Source organism: Myotis davidii, unplaced genomic scaffold (genome assembly GCF_000327345.1).
Source record: "Myotis davidii unplaced genomic scaffold, ASM32734v1 scaffold557, whole genome shotgun sequence".
Taxonomy (NCBI): Eukaryota; Metazoa; Chordata; class Mammalia; order Chiroptera; family Vespertilionidae; genus Myotis; species Myotis davidii.
Genome location: NW_006289557.1, coordinates 2299035 through 2324374, shown reverse-complemented (window position 1 = coordinate 2324374; position 25340 = coordinate 2299035). Strand labels below are relative to the sequence as shown.

At 36.2% G+C, this 25340-nt stretch overlaps 1 protein-coding gene across 3 annotated transcripts in view; it reads right to left on the bottom strand.

The window, feature by feature from the left end:
- Positions 1-4495: 4495 nt before the first annotated feature.
- Positions 4496-25340, bottom strand: part of FGF12 (fibroblast growth factor 12) — a 514802-nt gene continuing 493957 nt past the window's right edge. For all 3 annotated transcript variants that reach the window (XM_006762004.2, XM_006762003.2, XM_015562815.1), the window contains one exon: positions 4496-9255. In XM_006762004.2, the coding sequence (XP_006762067.1) occupies positions 9137-9255 (119 nt within the window). In that variant the 3' untranslated portion in view covers positions 4496-9136. The remainder of the gene's footprint in view (positions 9256-25340) is intronic.

Genomic DNA, 25340 nt, shown 5'->3' with positions numbered 1-25340 from the left:
TTAAAAATATATTTTATTGATTTTTCACAGAGAGGAAGGGAGAGGGATAGAGAGTTAGAAACATCGATGAGAGAGGAACATCCATCAGCTGCCTCCTGCACACCTCCTACTGGGGATGTGCCTGTAATCAAGGTACATGCCCTTGGCTGGAATCGAACCTGGGACCTTTCAGTCCACAGGCCAACGCTCTATCCACTGAGCCAAACCAGTTAGGGCAAGAATATTTCTTCTAATTAATTTCCTTTCTATGTGCACAAATTCATCAGGCCTCTAGTAAGATTATAATGGAACTGAAAAAGTCCTATGGCCTAGAGACATTGTAGCCTTCCTGAGAAGTTAGTGCAATGTATTACTGTTTTGTGCAGGTCTGTCTTTGGATAGTAAAGTCATCTGCTAAAAATACCTGGGGCACTCCACCCGGGCCCCCAGTGAACCTCCCACAGACAATGTTAAACTGGACCTGACTCTTGTGGTTCTTATTATCATTGCAAGATGCCTTCAGCAATAACCATTAGAACACTTTGAAGAAAAAATGAATGAATTTATTATAGGCCCTGGAGCATACAAAGCACACCAGAGGGCACACAATTGGGAGAGAGAGCTGAATGAGTCAGCTGGAGCCAACATAGGCCTGGAGTTCTGCTTTCATTGGGATTCAGCGTGGGGGCCTAGGATTTTCATTGGTGAAAATTAAAAAAAAAAAAGAGTGGGAATTTAAAATGTGGGAAGAGAAAATAAACAAATAACCCAGAAAATCAGTTATTGAAATAAAGTTTTCCAAAACAGAGGGGCCTCAGTGGGGGCAGGTGGCTGACTCTTTCTTTACTTTGACCTGTGACTGGCACTGGGTTTATTCCAAATAGCCTCATTGTAGTGGATGTCTGTGCAGTCAAAGCTCTGTCAGGCACTGGCATTACAAAAAGAAATGCCAATTACCAAGGTGTAGGCTACAATTACTCAGCGTTTTCTGTGGTGAAGTTGCTGCGAACAAGCCTACTTTGCTGTGAGTCCTATAAAAGTAGAGCACATGCAGTTACAGTGGGCTGTATACCACCTAGGTTGTGCATGTGCACTCTATAGTGTTCACATAAGGACAAAATCACCAATGACACACTTCTCTGAAGGTATCCTTGTATTTAAGCAGCAGATGACTATATATGAATATGTATATGAGGGACAAGGCACAGTAATTAAATAATCAATATTATCTTTGAGATCAGCTTGTCAAAAGCGGTCAAAAATAACATAATACTGATAACATTTAAAATTCCCAAGAAAAATAATCATGAAAGCTTTTGCTCAGAGAATGCACGTTACTTTCAAATAGAACAACCGCCTCCACAAAAAACAAAAACAAACAAACAAACAAAAAAACAAAGGAGGTCAGCAGAAAACCAAAGGAGTTTTATGAAAGAAGGTCACCCAAGTGTTGGATGCCCACCCAGTTGTCACTCCTAGACAAAGGCAAGCAAAAAGCATTTTCAGGTCCTCGAATCTTCAGAAGTGTTACCAGTTTAGGAGCTTTTGTGAATGTGCACCAGAACACTGTAAGCTGACTCAGAGAAGCAAACTTTGAATAGGAATTTGAAGAGATCTGGAAATAATTACAGGGCAGGGCAAAAGTAGGGTTATAGTTGTTTGTGAAACACAGAGCTTATTCTTATATTATTATTTATTAATTATTGTATTATTTTCAGTAAACCTGCTTTTTCCCCAACTTGTATTGAAACAAGTAAGTAAAATTTAAAATAACAAGTCATTGAGAAACTAAGTAATAATCCTGAGAAGTCTGATTCTTGTGTGTAAGGGATTGTTAGTTTAAATTAGCAGTAACGAGGGGAGAAACATTAATTAAAATGGAGTAAAACCATGTCTCCAATAAGAGCACATCTCTTCTAACGATAAGACTTTATAACAGAATGATCACCTCTGAAACCTCGCCCCAGGTGAATTGAGAAAAGAAAATGCATTGTAGTTAATTGCTGAAAACAGATTGATTGGGTCACACAAAATTAGGTAGGATAGCACAAAGTTAACTAAAGGATTCATGATTAATCATTGAACGGCAATTTGGTAGTATATCTGGAAATTTTTTAATATGTGTCTATTGGAGTTAGGTTTGTCAAACTTACTCAGTTTGGAATTATCATTATCTGCCTGTTGACACACCTTTGCCTTACTTTGATTCATAGAGATGAAAAGGTGAAAAATAGAAATTAACGTGAATGTTAAAATTTTTTTAGATGAGGTTGTCAAAAAGTAGAAGTAATTTTATAGAACACTGTTATACATAATATCAAGAATGAGGAAGTGTTTAAGACAAGGTAGATTATTTCAGAAATATCATGTATTGTGCACTCCAAGTTATTAGAGTGTGAGTAAAATAAATAGAATAAAAAACAAAATATTTAAAATAACTGAAAATATTTCACATGAGCAGAAACTATTTGAAGAGAATAGTGAGAAAGAATGACAGTGATCTGCAAATATCTAAGACTTTCTTGTACTTGGGGAATTAAAGTGACATTGGAGAGCCCTAACGATGAAATTTAAAACAATGGTTAGAAGCTACAGAACAACTTACTTCATGTAAGTAAAAACATTATAAAACTAGTATTGCCCAGAAGTGGAATAGGCTGCTTTGGGAAATTAGTATATTTAACAACACTCAAAATGTTCAAATGAATGCTATAATTTGTAGAGAAGACTCAATAATGGCATGTATTGCTGTCCCAGGTTTCAGAGGTCCCAAAGAGCCTTCACATTTTGTAATTACCTAATGTGAGCAGGGTTTTTATGCTTATGAAAATGTAGATATGAAAAAAACTTCTGATTTAGAATAGCCAAAATGCATCTTCTAGTCCTCTTTGTGATGGTCATCTATATGCATTGGCCATACTAGATATTTTGAGTTAATGTCCAATGGATCACTTTTGTTTATAATTGCATCAGTTTATAGCTTCCTCAGTGACCATCACAGTGCCTTTGGCATAGCAGGCATTTCATAATGCTAAAGGAATTGAATCCTCAATGCCTTTGTTAATACCTCCTGGCCTATGAAAGTGGCTTTGAGTCATCAACATTTTTGAAATTCTCTGCCAGTGTTTTGACTATCCAATCAGCTGTTCTAGGAATTATATTCATTAATAGATTATGGAGATTTGCTGGGGTGTTTTTTTTTTGTTACTCATCATTCATTTTCATTTCCTCTTAATAAGTCACTCTGAATTTTATTCAAATATTCACTGCTCATCTATGCAGACCTGTATCTTTGGAAAAATACTTCTCACCTATAAGTCTAGGTAAAGGCGCCAGATGACTAAAACCAGTCAACATATCTCAAATTCCTGCCTACAGTAGTTTCTTCAGTTATGAACCAAAGGTCCAATTTGGGAGGATTGAGGAGATGTTCACTGGGGGATTATAAAAGAAAATAGATGTCATAAATATGTGGTGTCTGCAACTTGTAAAAGAATTCCTGGCTCCAAGAGAGAAGGCATTATAAATGGATGTAGCAGAGCTGAGAGAACAATGGGAAAATTAAGTCTCAGCAATAATACTGTGAACCCCTAGATAAAGGCCATTTGTTTTGGAGATTCTGTTATGATGCAACCAGCATCCTAACAAATAACAAGGCTCAAACACATCCAGAGTGCATTGACCAAACTTTGAATAACTTTTCCTTTTTATTAATCTCAACTCAGTTTCCCACCTACCTCCCACCACCTCATTTGAACATTCTTTCCTGTTTCATTCATAAGTATTTCCTAAGCAAGTCCTACCTTTTTTGTCTCCATAACTTTTCTTCAGCATATTTCCCCTACTTATTGTCTTTTATTACTCAGTAAAACCTAATCTTTTTTCAATCCTTGTCTTCCCTCTAGGTGTCCTTGTTGCATAATCGGTTGTATATAAAAATCTAAGGACCCTGGCATGTTTGGCTCAGTGGATAGAGCATCTACCCACAACCCAAAAGGTCCAGAGTTCAATTCCGGACAAGGGCACATATCTCAGTTTTGGGAGGCAACCAATTGATGTGTCTCTCTAACACTGATGTTTCTCCCTCCCTGTCTCTCCCCCTCTCCTTCCACTCTCTCCAAAAATCAATGGAAAATATCTTCAGGTGAGGATTAACAACAACAAAATCTTAGTAATATACCTTTTGTAACACTTTCTAGCATTACATTATTTATTTATATTTCTGCCTTTTTTTGATTTGGAGAGACTATAATTTAGTGTATGATCCCTAAACTCAACTGAGTATGTAGTAAATTATGAATAAATGAATGTGCTCTACTTTTTAATCTTAAAAAAAGATAAGTGTTAGATTTACCACAGTAACTTCATATTTAGAAACTAAGTTTTACTTTTGACTGCAGTGTTCAAAATTTTTTTACTTAATTCCCCACCTATAAAGGCATTTTTTTTTATTTTTTAATAAGGCACAGCACTTTTTCAGTGACATTATAGGATAAACACATTAAAAAAAAGGAGAGACACTTCTCAAATAAATTTAATGTAAAAAAAGTGCAAGTATTTTATGTACATGCATGAGCATCTCAAGATTATAATTGCTTTTTAGTTTAGGAAGGTTGGGATGTATAAACATTTTACAAATCTGATCTCAAAAAGCCATAATTTGAATAGTCTGTGCTTTAATGCAAAAACAAAACATGAATTTGTTCAGTTTCTCATACAACATGTTTATTAAACATTTCAGTGTCAATAATTTCTTAAGACTGCAACATTGAACCTTGTAATGGAGCTAATACCGATTCTACTCATGGGAGTATATTTTGGACTTTTGAACAACTTTAAGTGAAATGAATGTCACTGTCTTTTTAGGTTGTGCTTGGAGCGAAGACAATGAAGCATCAATTCATTCTTTCCAACTAATAAAACATCTAATGGTGAAATCTATGACATTATTTTATGCTATTAGTATAATGTCAAATATATTTTTGCTTCTGTTTGATACCAAAAATCAACATGCCATCTCTGAACATTACCAATTTTCACTTATTTTAGATCTTACATATTGAATATTTAACTTGGGCTCCAGGAAAAAAATCCTGAAAAAATAAAGATCAGCATTTAGCATCTTTTTCCTGCCCTCAAACATAAATTTTCAATTTGCTATGACTTATCATGGAATCTGTTTCAGGAAGTATAGGTTTATAATATAACTTTTTAGAAATAAAAAAATAATTGCCTCTGCATCAAAAAGGGGATTCAGATCATGAAGTTCTGAAGGAGCATGTGCTTTGACTATTGTTCCCACCTGTTTCTTCTTTTATTATAAAGTGGCAATTTATACTATCATTAGAAATATACATTTATATATAAAGTTTTACATTCAAATCTCTTTATTTTTGATTACCTATAACTAAATACCACAAATCAAATAAAAATCCTATATAATAAGTCCTTATTTCAGAAGCATATGTATTTACACATATATATTTGTAGAACAATCCACTGTTTTAAATGTCATTTTGATTTTTAAAAAACGCTATTTACAATCTCAGCTTTTTATGATATTACAATGAGCAGGGAATTTTTTATGCTTGAATGTGTTTCACCTTGTGCAGATGAAATGAAGCAACTTCATGGAAACCTTTCTCAGAGCAGGGCCTGGTACATTAAGCCATAAAAGTGCAATAATAGATTCATTATTTCTGGGTCTGTGTTTAAAAAAAAATTACTGTTGATGTAGTCATGCTTCTTCACCAAGAAATCAGTGGTCCTAAGTTAGGACCTTCAAACTTTTCAATACATGTTAAGCCATTCTTGATCCTTTGACTTTGTCTTAATATTCTCATCTCTTGCTAGAGGCACCACAAGCTCACCCATCTATATATAATACCTATCTACAGCATTGTCATTGTCTTCAACACAGTTCTTCTAAAAAGCTATCTGGGTTATAAGGAGGTCCATAAGGCATCACAATGTTAATCAATTGACATCTCTTTATTGGGCCAGGTCTTTGTGGCTAAAAATGTGTTATAAAATTCATATGAAAAATCCACAACCCAAACTATTACTGTGATCACGAATAGGTTTGCTTGCTGTCCTCCAGTTTCCAGAGTCACAAAAGTCTCTGAATTAGCAAATGGAGCTAAAGCACCATTTTGTTTCAAGACCTCAAACTTCTAGCTTAACAAGCAAATTGGGTATATTGACCAGAAAACTATTTTGTGAGAGTCTCAAAAGTTTTGTTCTCATTCTTAAGCCCAGTGATTTCAAAACATGTTATAAAAGGACTCTTGGGCTAAACATGTCTTAACATATAGGTACAGAGCCAATTATAAAGCTTTGCTAGAAGTCATGTTTCTCCTGAGAATTAATTTTTTTAAAAAAGCTTACTTCACTTATAGGAGAATAATTGAGGGATGAATTGAGACCCAGAATTTGGAATAATGAAAATATCAAGGTAAAGAATTCTTTTACTTGAGTAAACCTGAAAATAAACTATTTAAACTGGCTCATATTTTTGGAGAAAACCAGATAATTATGTTTACATTTGCTATTTTTTTAAAAAAAACCTAGACTGTGAATACTGACCTTTTCTATAACAGGTTTTGAGTGCTCCCAAAGGAAGCAGTAGTAAAGCAAATGCTCACCTGTGCTCTAAAACACAGTCAGGTTCATGTTATAATGTAATATGTTTCTGACTTATTCTCTGAACTTAACTGTAACTAAGACAAAGCTAACATCCAAAACATTTTACTGTGATGAACATTTGCTTAAATGATATAGAGGAAAAAATATAGAAATTGGGGAGTTAGAACTCTGCTTCTTAACTGCTGTCAGGAAGGAAACAAATGACTCTAGATGACAAACAGCCACTTAAAACACAGGGAAGAATTCTATTGGAGATTCATACCTCTATCATATTTTTCATAATATTTAACTGGATTAAATGTATTCTGTCATGAAGTCATCTGAGTAATTGATAACACTTTGTGAAAATGGTGTTACTGATGAGTTTGTGGTGAGTGTACACATGTGTGTGGACATATCCCCATAAGTCATTTCATGCTAAATGAGCCTGTGACCCATTTTATAGAAGTCTTCTTTTTATGTCTTTAAAGAAAATAAGGCTTTGTGCTTGGGATTTGTGTGGTCCTGAAAGTGACAGGTGCATTTATAATCAAGTTGAATCAAGAGTGACAAGGAGAAATACAACCAGGTTTTTGTTTGTTTGTGTGTTTGTTTGTTTGTTTTTTTACAAGGGCATTCTTTTCCAACATTCCCTTTTTTCTTTAATTTCAATGTCTTTATTTGTTACTTTCCAAGTATTTTGGTTAAACAATATTTCTTGCAAATTTGTGCTCAAAATCCTTGCCTAGATATATAACTTTCATTCTTTGCAATTGATTAGGCAAATTCTTCCATTTTGTTTTCTGCTAATCTCCTGATAACATTAATAGAATACTTGGTGAAGTACAGGAACCCCTATTGGAGATTAATGATTGTGTAGAGTGAGAGAAACTGTGGTGACCTTGAAAGAATACAGCAATCAATGGCAAGGTCATTGAAGTGAGGACCTAGAGTGTCTTCAAAGAGTATACATTTTAGGGAGTGATATTTGGAGCAATACATGCTGGACAGTAGAATTATAGGAGAAGTAACATGCTAGGTCTTCTCAATAATATCCATGAATCAGCATACATTTTTCTAACATTCTGTTTTGTTTTATTTTAATTTGGATGTCTCTACACCATTCCTGATTTGTAGGACTAAGGAGATCTATTTTTTTTTCCAAGGCAAGTGAATAATGTTAATTTCTTCCTTAATATTTTCTAATACTTCAGTATTCCTAACTATGCATTTGCCTTACACTGAGTTTTTATTTTTACTACTTTAAGCTGCTCATACAACCCTGTCTATTGAAACCATAGCTATCAATTCCATATTGTTTCTCTAAACCCCTGAAAAATTAAGTCTATTACAAGTGCCCAAGGAAACACACTTATTGTCACCTCGACTTATAAACAAGGATATACATCCATCTGCTTCATAAAATAGTAAGTTAGGAATTTCACAGCCATGCCTCCCAACATCATGGCAGAGTTTGGAAAATGCTGTATACATAAAACTCTGGTAAGTTACAAAGGCAGACATAATTTGCTTTGACCGATTTCCTAGGGTGTATTTTCTTATGTAAAATTCCTCTTCCTTCTTTCCTGCTGCAAGAGATGATAAAAATTCTCTCTAAGACAACTAGACATGCACCTATACTCTCAAAGTTGTCCACAAAGTCAAAAATCAGACCAAATAGTAAGAGCATGTAAATTGTACATCATTGCCCAGGCATGGTAATAACAAATAATTCCAAAAATTTACTTCAGTCTTAGAAAAAAAATTACCTAAACTACTAAAAAAAATGAGATCCTAGGTTAATATCTTTGATAAAAATATGACATTCTCTTAAGAGAATCTGAAACTTTTTATGAAGGAATTAAATTTGTTAATACCATTAGATTGAACAGAAGACTATCCTTTGTCTAAAACAATTTTAAATAATAACTTCAAAAATAAATATTAAAATTTTTCCTGATGTTAAGTGATTCCTTATTACATATCTTCGAGGCATTAAAAATCTATAAGTAAATGTTCAATATCATGGTTTAAAAACATCCTGAAAACAGGATGTGATAATGTGTTAATTTCAGATACCCAAAGAAAATACAAAATCAAAACAATGCACTCATCACAGCATTACCAAGAGCTTAAGCTATTTAGGGTATTACATCAATTTGTAAGTTCAATTCTACAAAGCCCTTTTCTTTAAGGTAGTAACTTTATTTCTTCTTTATTACAGTTATGTCTTCATTACAATTAGCCCTCTAGTAATAAATGCACAATTTACTTTAATGTTTGTGGAGTCTTTATTTATTTTCCCCTTGCTTATATGTGTGCTAATCTTTGTGCATGTGCATTTTCTACAACGCTGCAACAGGAAAGCTTGGGTTCAATTTTCCTGTCCTACACAAAGGAAGATTTTGGAAGCCACTAGGTCCTGTGTTGCCATTTTATTTTTCTCTCCTTGGGTGGATTTATTGGAAGAAAATGGGTAAAGGAGAAGGGGAAAGGGAAGGGATGAGAGAGGGACAAAGGGAAGAGTTCTCAGCTATGTTGAATCTTGATTCACAACTTTGCCTCCATTCATGGTTGGTGTTCCAGAACTTTTCCTCGAACGCCCTTGTTTTTCTCCAATTTCATGTAGCGATGGCTCTCTGTACATACACACTGGAAAGCAAAATGGCAATAATTACTTGTTATAATTGTAGGCATCAATTTGGCCTCTATAAACATCTCAAATTATAGCTTATTATTCACAATTCTCATCACGAGCTCTTCTTCCCACTGTAAAAACAAGTTTTAACTGGGGAATACATTTAATGAATACATGTGATCCTCTCCCAATTCTATGAGTACAACCTCTTAAGTCTTCTTGAACCACAGATATATGAGTGATTCCTGTTCCCTTATAGATAAGGCTTCAGTCCTTACTTCAGTCCCTATGAACCTACACTACAGGAATTTCATCTAGAGTTAGAGAAGACAGTAAGGGTATAACATTTAAAGAATAGAAAACTATATTTTGTTTCTTAGTCCTCAGTCTGCAATTAAGTTTGGGTAGGAAAAAAATCCTTAATACATGCTTCTAATCTTACCCCATTGTAAATATAGGACACTGTTGTGGTAAACTGAAATAGTTATTGTCCTTTTTCAGAGTATCCTATGTAAGAAATGATAATGAGAGAGAAGTCAGAAAAAAAGGAAAAGAAAAAATAACCCCCCCAATTTTTCCAAGTACTCCAGATTTCCTTCACCAAAGGTAATGAATACAACCCATGGCTTCTTAGCTATTCAGCAATAGGAAAAGTGATTATGCAACCATGTGATTTCAGTTCACATCTATATAAATGGTTCATTTTCTCCTCCATTGTTCTGACTGGCTCTGAAGCTCATTCATCTGTAAATTATCATGGCTATTGCTAGATTATTACACAGAAAGAATGGTGTTTTATAAGTCATACTTATTCTCATAAAATATGATCAGCACATTGAACACATTTAATAAGATTCATTATATTGTTGTGAGATAGATATGTGACTGTAGAAGAGCATATGGAATATTTCACTTAAATATCTGGAGTTATTTTCATCCTTGACTTAGAAACAACAGCTAAGTACCTCCATTTATTGAACCATCACTACAATGCTTAGCTAATCTGAATGGTAATTCTAATCAAATATACTTCTTCCCTTGGGCTTTGCCTTGGCATTTGAGAGAGTGTGGCTGTGATTGAATAGATGTTGTATGTGGATAAGAGGACCAATTTGGGAGCCACACTGCCTGGGGCCACATGATTATTCAGCCACTTTCTGTCTCTGTGAATTTAGGCACATTTTCAATCTGAAAAATAGCATTTTTATTGTTGTTACTTGTGTTGTTGTTGATAATAACTATTCTAACAGGTTTGAAGTGGGAGGGCAGTGGATATAACTGGTGTATCTCATTGTAGTTTTGGTTTGCGTTTCCCTAATAGCTGTCCATGTATCTGTTGGCTGTTTGTATGTCTTTTTGGGAGAGATGTCTGTTTAGGTCCTCTGCCCATTTTTTAATTGGACTGCTTGTTTGATATTGAGTTTATGAGTTATTTATACATTTTGGATACTAACCCCTCTTTGGATTTGTTTGCACCTATCATCTCCCATTCAGCAGTTGCCTTTTTGTTTCTTTTGCACTATCTATTTATATAAAAGGCTAAGTGACCGTCTGACCATCCGACTGGTAGTTATGACATGTAATGACCACCAGGGGGCAGACGCTCCAACTGGTAGCTCTGATGCACACTGACCACCAGGGAGCAGACACTCAACTCAGGAGCTGCGATCTACTTGGCAGTGGTGATTCTCAGGTGACACACCCAGAACCAGAGAGGAGGGAGCACGATTCTGGGGTGCGTAACCCAGGATGTTGGAGAGTCAGTTTCAGCCCAATTTCCACAGGCCAGGCTGAGGGACCCCACATGCTGGAGGGATCCCTGCTCACTCTGCAGATGTCCTTTGAGCCGTGGCACCACCCCAGGTGTGGCTGGCTGAGGAGGGACTGCAAGAGGTTGGCTCTAGGGCGTGTTCCATCAACTCACCCAGTCCCGCCCCGCTGGCCACCTACTAATTAATTTCCTTTCAATATGCACCAGGGCACTAGTGTCTGTATATTGCTTTAGGTAATATGGTCATTTTAACTATGTTGATTCTTCCAATTCATGAACACGGATTATCTTTCCATTTCTTGTGTCTTCTTCAATTTCTTTCAGAAATGTATTGATTTCAGTGTGTAGGTCCTTCACATGCTTTATTAAGTTTATTCCTAGGTATTTTATTATTTTTGTTGAACCTGCAAGTGGAATATTTTTTCATTTATTTTTCTAAAATATCATTAGTATATAGGAATACTATAAGTTTTTGTATATTGATTATATACTCTACAACATTACTGTATTTGTCTAATAATTTTATTTTGATGGAGTCTTTAGGGTTTTTCCTATATAAAGAATCATGTCATATAAAAAAAAAAAGAGAGAGAATTTACTTCTTCATTCTTAATTTGAATGTCTTTTCTTTCTTTCTCCTGTCTGGACTGCTCGGGTTAGAGCTTCCTGAACTCTCTTGAATAATAGTGGTTAGAGCAGGGCCCTTTGTCTTGTTCCTGATCTTAGAGGTTCAGTTTTTCACCATTGAGTATGATATTAGCTGAGGGTTTGTCATATATGGCTTTTATTATATTGAGGCAATTTCCTTCTGTATCCATCTTATTGAGAGTTTTAATCATAAATGGATATTATACCTTGTCATATACTTTTTCTGCATCTATTGAGGCCAACATTATCCTGGCACTAAAACCTGACCACACAAAATAATAAAATTACAGACCAATATCTTTGAGGATAGAGATGCAAAAGTCCTAAAAATATACTAGCAAATAGAATATAATACATTAAAAAGATAATATAACATGATCGAGTGTGGCTTATTCAGGGTATAAGGATATGTAAAATATGTAAATATGTAAGTCAATCAACGTGGTACACCACATTAACAAAATAAAGGATAAAAATCATATAATCATACATATGTGTTTTTAAATGGGATTTTAAAATATTTCAATTACTGCACTAAGTGGATCCTCAAATATCCTTAAACTACTAATTGCCTTTGGCCTAACCTAAGTAGCAAAGTGTACAGAGAAAACTAACTCAGAAAGAATTGATCCTGTAATTTTAAGATGGTGCAAGTGGTAATTACATTTTTTGTCTTTTTTTTACAAAAGACAGAAGATCCTTATGGAAGATTCTATTGGAATCTTAAAGTTTCTTACCTGTATTTCTCTTATAAATAGTGTCAAAATCTCTAAAATTAAAGCATATATTTATATGTACTAAATATGGCCATGTATTTATAATTGGTTAGTGCATAGGGGAACTTGGAAGAAGTAATGAAGTGATTTAGTTGGAAAGTTAGTCACATGATGTCAGAAGCAGTTTTTCAGTATTCTGTCACCTAATTGGCTGTAAAAACACATATATCCCCAGGCCTGTTCTATAAAGTACACTTTAAATCCAAAATGTAAACCAAAATCACTATGATGTACTCAAAAACCACAATGATAATCTCTTAAAGACAACTTTAATCCCTTTAATATATTTATTATTTAAAGGTTTTTAAAGCCATTTTAAATTGATTAACTCATTTGATAATTATAATAAGCCCATGAGAAACTTTTATTCCTGTTTTTGTAAATATCAAAGAAATTAAGCAACTTCCCTGAATTGAAATGGTGAGTAGTGATCAAGACAATAAGAATGTAGGGTTTAAAATGCCTAATTGAGAGAACTTAATAAAAGCATAAAGGCCATTCATCAAATAAATGTACAAATGACTGTTTTATATCTGATAATATTAGTATACCCATATGTCAATCAATATCCAACTTGGTGTTACCTCTACTATTACTAATGTCATCCAAAAATGCTAATAAAAACAAATGCAGGATGGCTATTATAAAAACTAAAAACAAACAAACAAACAAAAAAAACCAGAAAATAAGTGTTGGCACATATGTGAAGAAACTGGGACCTTTGTACATTGCTGGTAGGAATATAAAATGCTCAGCCATTGTGGGAAACAATATGGTGATTATTCAAAAAATTAAAGAGTTACCATATAATCCAAAAATTCTACCTCTGGATATATACCAAAAACAAATGAAAAGTAGAGACATGAACATATATTTGCATACTCATGTTCATAGCAGCATTACTTACAATAGCCAAAAAAATGGGATCAGACAAAGCATCCATCAATGGATGAATGAATAAACAAAGTGTGATGTATACATACAGTGAAATACTGTACAGCCTTAAAGGCAATTCCGACACAAGCATGTATGAACCTTGAGGACATTACACTAAGTGAAATAAACTAGACACAAAATGACAAATAATTTATAATTCTATTTAAGTGAGATACCTACAGTACTTAAATTCATAGAAACAGAAAGTAGAATAATGGTGGCCAAGAGCTAGAAGAAGGGAGAATGAGAAGTTAATATTTAGTGGGTACAGAGTTTCAGTTTGGAAATATGAAAAAGTTTTAGAGATGGATGGTAGCAATAGCTGTAGAGCAATGTAAATGTGCTTAATGGCACTGAAATGTACACTTAAAATGGTAAATTTTGTGTTGTGTACATTTTATACAACACAATTAATAATTACATATAATTTAAAAAATCATGCACAGTTTAAAAACAATGCTCTGAGTGTAAGCTGTAAACAAAGAAGTGACTATTAAAGCCAGGAATGTCCTATTTGTCTGGGAAAAGCCAATAATTCCCAAATAGTAAAAAATATTAGTCTTAAGATTGTACTATGAAAGAGAGTTGAGATATAATTGAAGGGGTATAGCATTGGGGAGAAGATAGCAGAAGCTGTTGAGAAAATCCTAAGAGTACACTGCCTAATACAGCAGCCATTTAGCCATATGTGGTCATTGAGCACTTAAAATACGGCTAATCCTAATTCAAATGTGCTGTACATATAAACACTATATTTGAAAGATCACACACATGCAAAAATATCTCAATAATAATGGCATATCTATATAATAAAAGCATAAGTGACCATTAGGGCAGAACAACCAGAATGACTGGTCACTATGGTGCGCACTGACCACTGGGGGGCAGACGCTCAATGCGGTAGCTGCCCCCAGGCGGTCAGCGTGCTCCCACAGGGGGAGCATCGCTCAGCCGGGCTCACAGCTGGCAAGCACAGCGGTGGTGGTGGGAACCTCTCCCGCCTCTGCAGCAACACTAAGGAGCAGCGAGGTGAGCGGTAAGAAGCAGCAAGCCGGAGGGCAGTAAGGAGCAAGGGCTCCTGGACTGCGAGAGGGATGTCCGCTTGCCAGCTTAGGCCTGATCCCCGCATAAGGCAGTTGGACATCCCCTGAGGGTCCTAGACTATGAGAGGATACAGGCTGGGCTGAAGGCTCCCTCACCCCAGTGCACGATTTCGTGCACTGGGCCTCTAGTACTGATTATAAATTGAAATGATCATATTTTGGATATACTGGGTTGAATTTATTATTAAAATTTATATCACTTTTTTGTTTTTTAAATGTAATTACTAGAATATTTTAAATAATTAATATAGCTCATAATATTTCTATTAGGCTGTGCTATCTTAGAAGAATTTGCTGTTCTCTGGAGAGAAGTACTTTGATGAGAACTAAAACTATAAATCACTATATGATGGGGAGGTTGGTTGAGAAAACTTCCTGACCTTATTGGACCTGACCTCTATATGAAGACTTTGAAGAAGCAGAGTGTTGTGAATGGAAAGTGCCAAGATAGAGCCATTTATGTAGAGGGAACTAAAGTGTAGGCAGGAGGCTATAAAGGATTTTGCATTATGCAGGTCCTACTTACGAATGTTTGAACCATTCGGCTAACCATGAAACTGCATTATGGATTTTACTTCCTCCTTACCATGGCAACCAGATCACCTACATTCTTCACTTGGAAAAGAACCAATCCTTTCACCAGCCAGCATCATCCATATACATCAAGGGCCTAAATGGGAACAGCACTTGAAGTTTTTGCATCCTTCATTTACATATTGGACCTAACCAATCCCTGTTAACTAGCCACATCCTTCATTTGCATGGAGGCCCTAAATGACAGCTGCACTTGTGGTTTTTGCTTTTAGAAACCCTGACTTTCTTTGTCCTCTCTAGAGCAAATTTACCTGAATCTGTGCCTCCGGATTGCAAACCCTTGTTCAAATAAATACTTTTTATTCTTTGTTACAACCTAAGCATTTATTTTGGTTAAAGGCATCTTAGATGTCTTTGATAGGATTAACTGGTTCACAAAACATTTACTGACCCTTTTAACTCAGCTTAACTAACCTTACCGCACTTTAGTTCTATTACTGACATTTCATTTTTTCTCTTCTCAAATTTAAATTAGTCTTTGCTAACTAATATCCAAAGATCAATTTGTTCAAGCATTAATTTGTTCATTTATTCTATGAACAGGTGAATATTTACTTTGTACCAGGCAATCTGCCTGATTCTGTGTCATCTGCAAGAAATGACCTCTTGACTCCTGCCCTCAAGGAGCTCAAAGCTGAGAGAGAGCGCACAAAACACAGGGTACCAAGGGCCATAGCAGAGCGTTAAATAGAAAGGAGTAAATAAGAAAGCTATCTGATTTATCCTAAAAGATGCAGAGGGTTTAGAGAGATGAATGATCTAATAAATACAGATGACGAGATGAAATGCTGGTTGTATAAGAAAAACATCGACTGGCTACAGAATGGGGTAAAATAGAGACGTGGTGAGAGGTAGGATTGACAGGGCTAATTTGTGTCAGACATCCTGAATTCCTGGCTAGACTATTGAAACTGTGATTGTGATATATATCAGCTTCAATTTGATAGTAAATGCAGAGTTAATAATATGTCCATCAAGCATATGAGTGCATAGGGGGGAATCTATTTAGTCAATCTCTTTATCTAGAAAAATATCTACCTATGTTTGCATGACATGAATACAGCCAGTCAGATTAGTCAAGAAGAATCTGTCAAATTGAATCTTACTGCATGGATTCCATAGGAAAAGGTTGGGAGTATTTGAAAATTTCATGAGTTGTTCTGATGCCCTGTGAACACAATTTTATGTTTTAGGAAAAAACCTGGCTGGGGTACTAATACATATGAGAAAAGCTGTTTATCTAATATATGTAATATTTAATATACTCCAAGTACTATAGTTTTGACTGCAATTGAAAGTGGGGTTCGCTCAGTCAAGCTAATTGACATTTTGAGAAGAGTTATCCTTTTGTTTTGTAGGGAGCTTATTTTAAGCACTTAAGAAAACTAAACAACAAATGATAAATCAAGAGTTACCAATCCCACATGTGAAAATAACATACTTTACTGTACAGTAAACACTAATCACAATTTTAAACAGCTACCAGTTAGAATTTGAAGTTATGGAATTAATTTCCAATCATGTACTAATACCAAGCATTTTGGGGAAACCTTTAAGAAGCATGTCTAGGATATTGTCTCGGTTCTGATCATCAATAGTTCTATAAGTCTATCTCTCTGAAATTGTGCTCCTCAAAGCATTCCTATCCCATGCAAGACTAAGTTTTTCTCTTCCTAATAATCAGGATCTTATTATTAATTGCAAAGAACCCTAGTAGTTCATAGTACAGTGAAGCTTAAAGAGAGGTCTTTCCTATCACTTTCTATCAAATTATTATTTCATAAGGAATATATATATATATATGGCTTTAGGAATTTCTAGGTTTTTTTGTTTAAATACTTTGTTCTTGAATATGTTCTGATTCCAACTGCTTTATGCATTCTGAGCCACTATAGCTGTGATATCGAAGTCTGATATTCTAGTTTCATTTGATGAGGACTATTTTCCAGACTTGAAATTAAGTGAAAAAAAACAAGCAAACAAAATAATCCAACTCCATATCTTTCTTGTCCTCCCAGCTCCCAATCCTGTTAACAGAAACTCAGATTCAGTGCCACCAGCTACAACGGCTGGAAACAAATACTCCGATTTGGGCAACTTTGGATGCTACTGTCTAATCCTGTCTCGTTCAGAACCTTGCAGGCTAGTTTTTGATACAGATTTTATTTTCAGTGGGCATGATTTAACGCTAGCACTGGGTATGGAATTACTTTCTAAATGGGTTTCTCTCTGATGTCACTTTACACTATTTTCCAACAAATTTGGAGATCAGTCACTGTCCTGATGATGCAATACCTGAATGATGAACAATGTGACCACTCTTTCATCTGGCCCTTCAGGGTTGTCTTTGATCCCGCTTCTTGCCCGCTTTTCTCTTTAATGTAGAAAAAATACTTTGTTTTTTACCCCACAGGATATTTTTGAGATAAATATCACTGTTCCTCTTGCAGATGTGGTATCATAATAGTTTCAGATAAGGGGTACAGGAGATAATGTCCTGAAAAGGGAAGTATTTCTGTTTGGGTTTTAATACCCTTTCTTCAAACAAGTTTCCTTCCTATATATTTTTTTCTATTCTGATATATGTTTCAATGTCTTCCTCTTCTTTCCCATCCTCTTACTCCTCTCCCCTCTATCTCCCCACTCTTCCTCTTCTCCTAGATATTTCCTTTTGTTCCTCTTTTGACTTTTCTTGATCCATAGTACATTAAAGCCAAAGGGTTCACCTCAGATTTTGGAGTAAAAATGAGGTAGAGAGATTTGACGAGAGAGGATTCTTGCTCATTTGCAGACACAAGGCAAGTGCAGGTTTCTAACAACAGTCTGCATCATGCATTACTTTAACACATAGCAGAAACCCCAGTTCAACCCGTTAACATGAGCAGAACACGCCTGTATGGTGGACACCAGTCACCTTGTGACTTGACAACAAAGGTTGTCACTTTCACAACTGCCTGAGATGCACGGGCCGCATGTCTGTAGCAATCCTGCAGTCCTGGTATCACAAATAAAATGTTACACTAACCTAACAAGACCGTAAACTATGGATTTTGTAACAATACATGCTGTTTGCTCTATTTTTGCTTTATTTTTAAATGCAAGACTGTGCCATTAGGAAAGAAAAAATCCCAAACATATATTGTTGGGCTTTGAAGTCTTGTTAACAATAAAATCCATCCTATTTTGTAAGATTAGGTATGGGTGTTTCCAAGGCACGCTTTCCATTTAATATTTCTTTTTATATCCTTTCACTGGTTCCTCTGTTGCAAGCGCAGTTATCAGAATATGCAGGCATCCCTTGCCATTATAATAGTTCATATTCCCTGTTTGCAACTTTTAATATTCAACAATCAATTTTATTTCAGTTATCAAAAATGTCTCCTGGAAAGCTTAAACTAAAATAATGCCTTTCTTAAAAGTTTGAAAAAAAGTTAAATTCAGTGGTTGCTGTTATTTATTAATCAGGCAACTATAATAAACCAGGGGCCAGGTACCTGCTGCCCTCATAATCACAGCTAATATTATTTGGTCCCTTTGGCAATTGAGGAACCTGAAGAACAAAAGCAGTAGTTTGTTCTTAGTAGTGTACTGACACAGGGTGGAATCAGCACTCAAATCAATGTGTAATTAATTCCAGGGTTCCTGTTCTGAGCTCATAGTCCAAGAGTTAGTGTGCCTAGAGAAAAACAAAACTTTTCTGACTGGTCTCATGTTAAACTCTTGACCCTAAATCTCATGGGCCTGGGTTCTCAGCACACTCTGGAATCCTACTACATCTGTCTAGCCAACTGCCACTCCCATCCGTCCCAGTGACTATCCCAAACCTTCTCTTTGCTTTCAGACTTCCAAAAGCACCTAAAACCCTCCTCATGCTCAGGTAACAGGCCTGCCTTGTTTCTTTGTCCCTTGCTTTTCTTCTTTTTTTCTCTCCCTATCCTTTTCCCTTTCTGTATTTCCTACCTTCCCATTCCCTCTCTTTCTTCCTTTTTATCAATAAACGACCCTACTCTGTATTACACTTAGAAAAGACAAGAAGAGAAAGTTTTCATATTTCCACCACAAAAATTACTAGCCTGCACACATCTGTTCACACATGTCCTGGCTTCCACTTGCTGCATGCGTGGACACTGTCTGTTCCTATCTGAACCTAGCCCCACACTTCCCATCCCCTCTACTCAGTGACCCTCTCTCCTATAATAGCAGTTTTTATTCCCATCGGTCTATAAGTATCTTACAATAGCATTAAACAAATCAACAATCCCACTATGGCCCTAGCTTGTTTGGCTCACTGGATGGGGCATCGGCCTGCAGACTGAAGGGTCCCAGGTTCGATTCTGGTCAAGTGCAAGTACCTTGGTTGCAGGCACATCCCCAGTGGGGGTGTGCAGGAGGCAGCTGATCGATGCTTCTCTCTCATCAATGTTTCTAACTCTCTATCCCTCTCCCTTCCTCTCTGTAAAAAAAAATCAATAAAATATCTATACTTTTAAAAAACAATCCCACTATGTAACTGCCATGTTTCTTTCCTCTTGTTCCCCATTTCTCTAATTCCCTTTCAGAACAGAATTCTTCAAAAGTGTCAGTGAATATCACTTTCTTACCTCCTGTAATAGCTTTTTAAAAAACAATATTTTTTTATTGATTTCAGAGAGAGGAAGGGAGAGGGAAATATCAGTGATGAGAGTCATTGATCAGCTGCCTCCTTCATGCCCCCTATTGGAGATCAAGCCCACAACCTGGGCATGTGCCCTGACCAGGAATGGAACCATGACCTCCTAGTTTATAGTTTGATGCTCAACCACCTAGCAACACCAGCTGGGCTCTTGTGACATCTTGAATCCACTTCAGTTAGAATTACTCCCCACTACCTTCACTGAAATCACTCATGTTAAGTCGTCAAGTCACTACTGGCAGTATATTACCACACGACAGCCAATCCTCATCCAGCAGCGCATGGGATGCTGGGCAGAGTTTCATGGAGATAATAACTTTGGTCACAGTTTTGCCTTGTAGTTACAGTATGGACCTAGAGGGGGGTTATTGAACTTCTCTTAAACTCAGTTCCTTCTGTTTACAATTGGGATGCTAATCTTAACATGCCAACTCCCGAGTGTTAGTGACTATCCAACGGCACTGGCTATGGAAGGATGTTGACAATAACAATGAGCCATGCAAATCAAATATAAAGTAATAAACTGCTACTGATGATTAGTTTTATGTTACTGCTAGCTCCTTGAAGATCACTTAAAATTTGAGAATTCTGGTAGTTATGGGGGGAACTGTGTGTAAGTCTTTGAGTGGCAATACTGCTCTGTAATAGAGGGTTAGAAAACTGTGTGGGGCAATTGTTGCTGCTGACAAACTCTGTTTTCCAAATGGAGGCAATAACTCCAGTTTCTAACAAAGTTCATAAATGACATTCTATAAAGAACGCCCATCATGTATCAGTTTTCATCAACAAATAATAAAATATGACTAATTTTTTTTATTACTACCAATTTAGTGACATTTTCCTTGGCCCCTGTAATTTTCAAGAAGTGAAAAGGTTAGATGGCTCTGTTAGTTAATGTACCATTAAAGATATTTAACTGTCTTAATAACAGATCATGAAAGGGTGGGCGATTAACATGAAGCAATTTCACCCCTTAATTGAAGTCACATGGAATCCCTCTGGAGCTGGAGGAGAATTTTAAGAGCTGATTTGGAAGCAATGCATTGCCAAGGGAATCTACCCAGTATGCTGTAAATATTTATTATAAAGAATTAAGAGGCATTGTAAAAGGAAACAAAAGAGCTACATCTTCATTTAGAAAGCGGTCAGAGCAATATTTGTGTAAGAGTGAAGATGTGGGAGAAGGATGTATCGGGGAGAGGTGAGAGGGTTTCATTAAAGACTAAATTCAAAGGCTGGAAACAGCTGCTCTGAAGGAGTTAAATGCTTTGGGGGAAGAAGTTGTCACAGGCGAGCAGAGATCCCAAACTCAAAAGATTGGAGGAGAGGGAGTTGCAGTTAACTTTTCTGTAATTAAAACAATCAGGGGCATTGGAGGTCCCTTTTTGCTCCATCTTTCTGTTTTGGTCATTTAGTATGGTTGGGTCCAAAGAAAAGACTTTGGAAAACAAGCCATTTAGTTACCTGTCTAGTTAATTGAAATGAAAATATCAAAATAAATTTGCCATTGGTGTCCTTTCAACTGGAGCTTTACCTTAGGATTTTTTTATTTATTCTGTTCTTTGGTGTCTTATTACACAGTTTTTGAAGGGGTTATTGTTTTCCCTCTTGATTCAATTTCCATCATTTCTCATCCCTCAGACAATCTCACCCTTCATAGCATTGCTCCAGTACATAACACAGTAACAAAATGTCCAATTTCCAAGAGAAAACGAAAAAGGCACTTTTCAATGATCTGACAGATTTTAGAAATCCAACTTTCTTTTAATGTTTAATCTTCACATTATTCCTATGAAGGATTTATTTTTTCCTCTATCTTCAGAGATTACTGAGGTTGAACAAAGTAAATTATTTTCTCAAAATGACATAGAAAATCACTTGCAAAACTTTATCAGAACAATTAGGCATCTGTTTATCCATGACTGATTCTTTTATAATAGGTTACTCTTTCTTAATAATCAATTTAGAAGAATAATTGCCATTACCTCTACTAACTCCATATGATAAATAGAAATGTAAAAATGTAACCTGGAATAGAAATGTAAAAATGTAACCTGTTTAATATATTTAATTCCATGGTGTCAGAGTGTCAATTTATACTACAGTAGATTAGGCTAAATCCAATATATTGGTCACAATAATCTGAATACATTTTAATATTTGCTTATGTCCATATTTGACCCAAATGAGCCTAGAAACAACAAATTTAGCTGAGAATACCAAGTCTCAAACCTGGTTGCCATTAGAATCACTTAAACAGCTTTTAAACCTGTTGATTCCTAGATCATAAATAAGTAAATCAGGACATTCTGGGGATTTGTTCTGAGACTCTGTGAACACTCCAGATGGCTCTGGAAACCTATTTTTTTTTTCTTCTCTCCAGGATTAAGTTCTTGAAGCTTACATCTTTGGAAAGTGCACACATTGTTTTCAGGGGGAAGGAACTAGATTCTGAATACCAAACCACATGCAGGAGCTGAGTAATGAGCTTCAGGGAGTAGGAAGGAAGTGAAAAGGAGGAGACTGTGTCTTGTTCTTTGTCAAAGAGTATCTGGCTGCTGTATCTGAAAGTAAAGGGGGAGGTCACCACCAAGACAATTTAAATATGGGGAGCTGCTTGTCTCTGGTGTGAACAATGTGCTCAAAGGGCAACATTGGGAATGGTGAAGGCTGCACTGTTGCCTTAAATTCCAGGGGAGGGGACCCATGTAAGTGGAGCTTTATGTGCGAGGCATATAGCAATGGTTTTAAATATTGAGTCCACCCATCTATCTGAATAGATGCCCTTGCAACCCCTCATTAACACCTCCTGTGTTCTAAACACAGCATGGCGGTTGGAGCTGTGCAGAGGAAGGGCTGTGGATAATTACTGTATTATCAGGGAATCAGTGTAGGACTGAAAGGTGTTCAAGCTGGCAGTGCTTAATTTTGGGAATCCTGACATTCAAAATGATATCACCAGCAAGACAGAAAAAAAGGCAGAGCTATTTGAAATAAAGAAACAATAAGGCAAACCTACCCTGACTTTCATCCATACGGGCCAGCTCCCTTCACAAGAAAGGACATTTAGTGTCTACGGGACTGGACTCTACTGGTATCAGTATTAGCAGTGGGTTTATGGGTTTATAAAAATTCCTTACAAAACTGAAAAGAATTGACAACCTTTCTGGATAAACAGCCATATGTCTAACTTCTTATGAAGCTGCCATTTTCCATTTCTTTTCTACAAGTATCTTATAGTTATGTGCTTTAGATTATGGCTATGGGTAAATATAAAAATCTCTATGCTAACTGTTATGGCTAGAATGTCTTTCTACCCTCCTCCAATAAAAGTCACAAATCACCCATTATGGAAATAGCTCATAAAATTGTACTTTATTCATTCAATAATTCAATAAGGGAAATGTGTTTAGAATCTTTTTATATGTAAATTCTATGCTGGGTTCCAAGAAGGACTATGGTTTTACAATAAAGTGATTATAAAGCCTACCACAGGATGCCATTGCCAAAGAACTTTAGAAATCGTCTGGTCCCAATTCTTCTTTCACAGAGTAGGAAATGAAGCCTGTTAAATTCATCAGAAAAAGTGACATATTCCTAATTTGTTCTTGCCTACTTTTAACATGGCATTCCCATAACTATCCTATCTGATCATCTACCAATATGAATTTATATCATCATGTACATGCATACACTCTCAATTTTGTGTGGTTTAGGACTATCTAACTATTCAAGTTGGATCATGGGATAAAATTTCTGCTTTGCTCTCAGTAACTTTTCTGAGTATTTGCATATGCATAGGCTCGCTTCAGGCTGAAGGGCAGTACAGTAGAGGGGTTAGATATGTGAGCATTGACATTAGGCTGCCTAGATTGCAATCCAAGCTTTTATCTAGCCCTGAGATCTTGGACAGGTTAATTACTTTAAATATTAGTTTCCTCATCTATAAAATAAGGATAAATAACATAGGGCTGTTGTCAGATCTAATTAGACAATGTATTTATGTTGTCTCGCAAATGGTAAATCGATAAATTGTATATAGAAGTAGTAAGACTAGTAATAGTAGTACTAATAGTGGTAGCAAGAGTAGTTTTGGGTTCCTAGCAGGGAGAAAAGAGTTCTCCTATGAATAAGTGTACATAACTCTAATAAATAATGGTAACCAGTAAGCATCATTTAATGATATAAAAACATAACTTTCATGGAGAATTATTGGTAATTGTTTTTATGTTTTGTGTTATATTCATGATATCAAAATCTAGATGAGGCATAAGAGTATGGGCCAATTTCATGTGTATCAAGTAAGTTACAATATAAAAGCATGAAGGTCTCCATAAATCTAAAACAGCTTTTCTTTCCAAGGAGCAGGATTCAAAAAGAAGGTTTGAATTCTGGCTCTGCCAGTTACAATCTGCTTGATTTGGGAAAAATTAATGTTTCTGGGCTTCATTTTCCACATTTGTAAAATAGGGAGAGTACTAGAATCTACTTGGTAGAAATGGAATAAAAAATAGAACAGGCAATAATTGAGATATGTGTACTGCAATAACTGTACAAAGTAAGCATTTCTAAAGCTGCTAGGTAGTATTGTTCAAAGGAGTGACTTTCTAAGACAAAAGACAAAGACATTTCTATGGAATAAAAGGTCTTTGATCTGAAACCAATTAAGTTCTTATTCTCCTATTTGGAAGCAGTTTTCATCGTATTCAATATACTTTATACCTAAGTTTCTTTGCCATAATCTAGAGAGACAAAGAGCCTTGGAAGTAAATCCAAGAACTAGTAAATCTGATTTTAAAATGGACCTTATTTTTTCCCCAGAAAAATAGGAAAATCATCCTAAAGCATCAGTAAATAAGAAAAATAAAAACATGCCTGGCTGGCATGGATCAGTGCTTGAGCATCAACCTATGATCCAGAAGGTCAGGGTTCAATTTCTCATCAGAGCATATGCTGCCTGGGTTGTGGGCTTGATCCCAATGTGGGTCATGCAGGAGGCAGCCAATCAGTAATTCTCTCTCATCATTGATGTTTCCGGCTTTCTTTCCCTCTCCTTTCCTCTCTGAAATCAATCTACATATATAAAAGCCTAAGCAACCGAATGACCAGTTGACCAGTTGCTATGACGCTTTCTGACCACCAGGGGGCAGATGCTCAATGCAAGAGCTGGGCCCTGGTAGTCAGTGCGCTCCCACAGTGAGAGCGCCGCTCAGTTGACCTATGGGCGCCGGACGCAGGGCTCATAGCTGGTGAGCACTGCTGTGGCAGCGCAAGCCTCTCCCAATTGGGAATGACTGGGTGTGAGCCTGCAACAGGCAGAGCGGGGCTGGGATGAGTGGGAGCAGCAGGCAGGAGCAGCAGGCAGCATTAGACTGTTGGTTTCAGCCCCATCCCTGCAGGCCATGCCGAGGGTCCCCACTAGTGCATAAATCTGTGCACCGGGCCTCTAGTAAAAATATATGTTTTTTAAAGAAAGAAAAATCAAAACAAAAAAAAATCAAACAAAAGCTGTCAATGAGAAAGCTAGGAAATCAGAGCTATGAGGCAATGGCAGGCTGAATCGGAGGCCCCTCGTTGTCCCAGTCCCATCCCACCACTC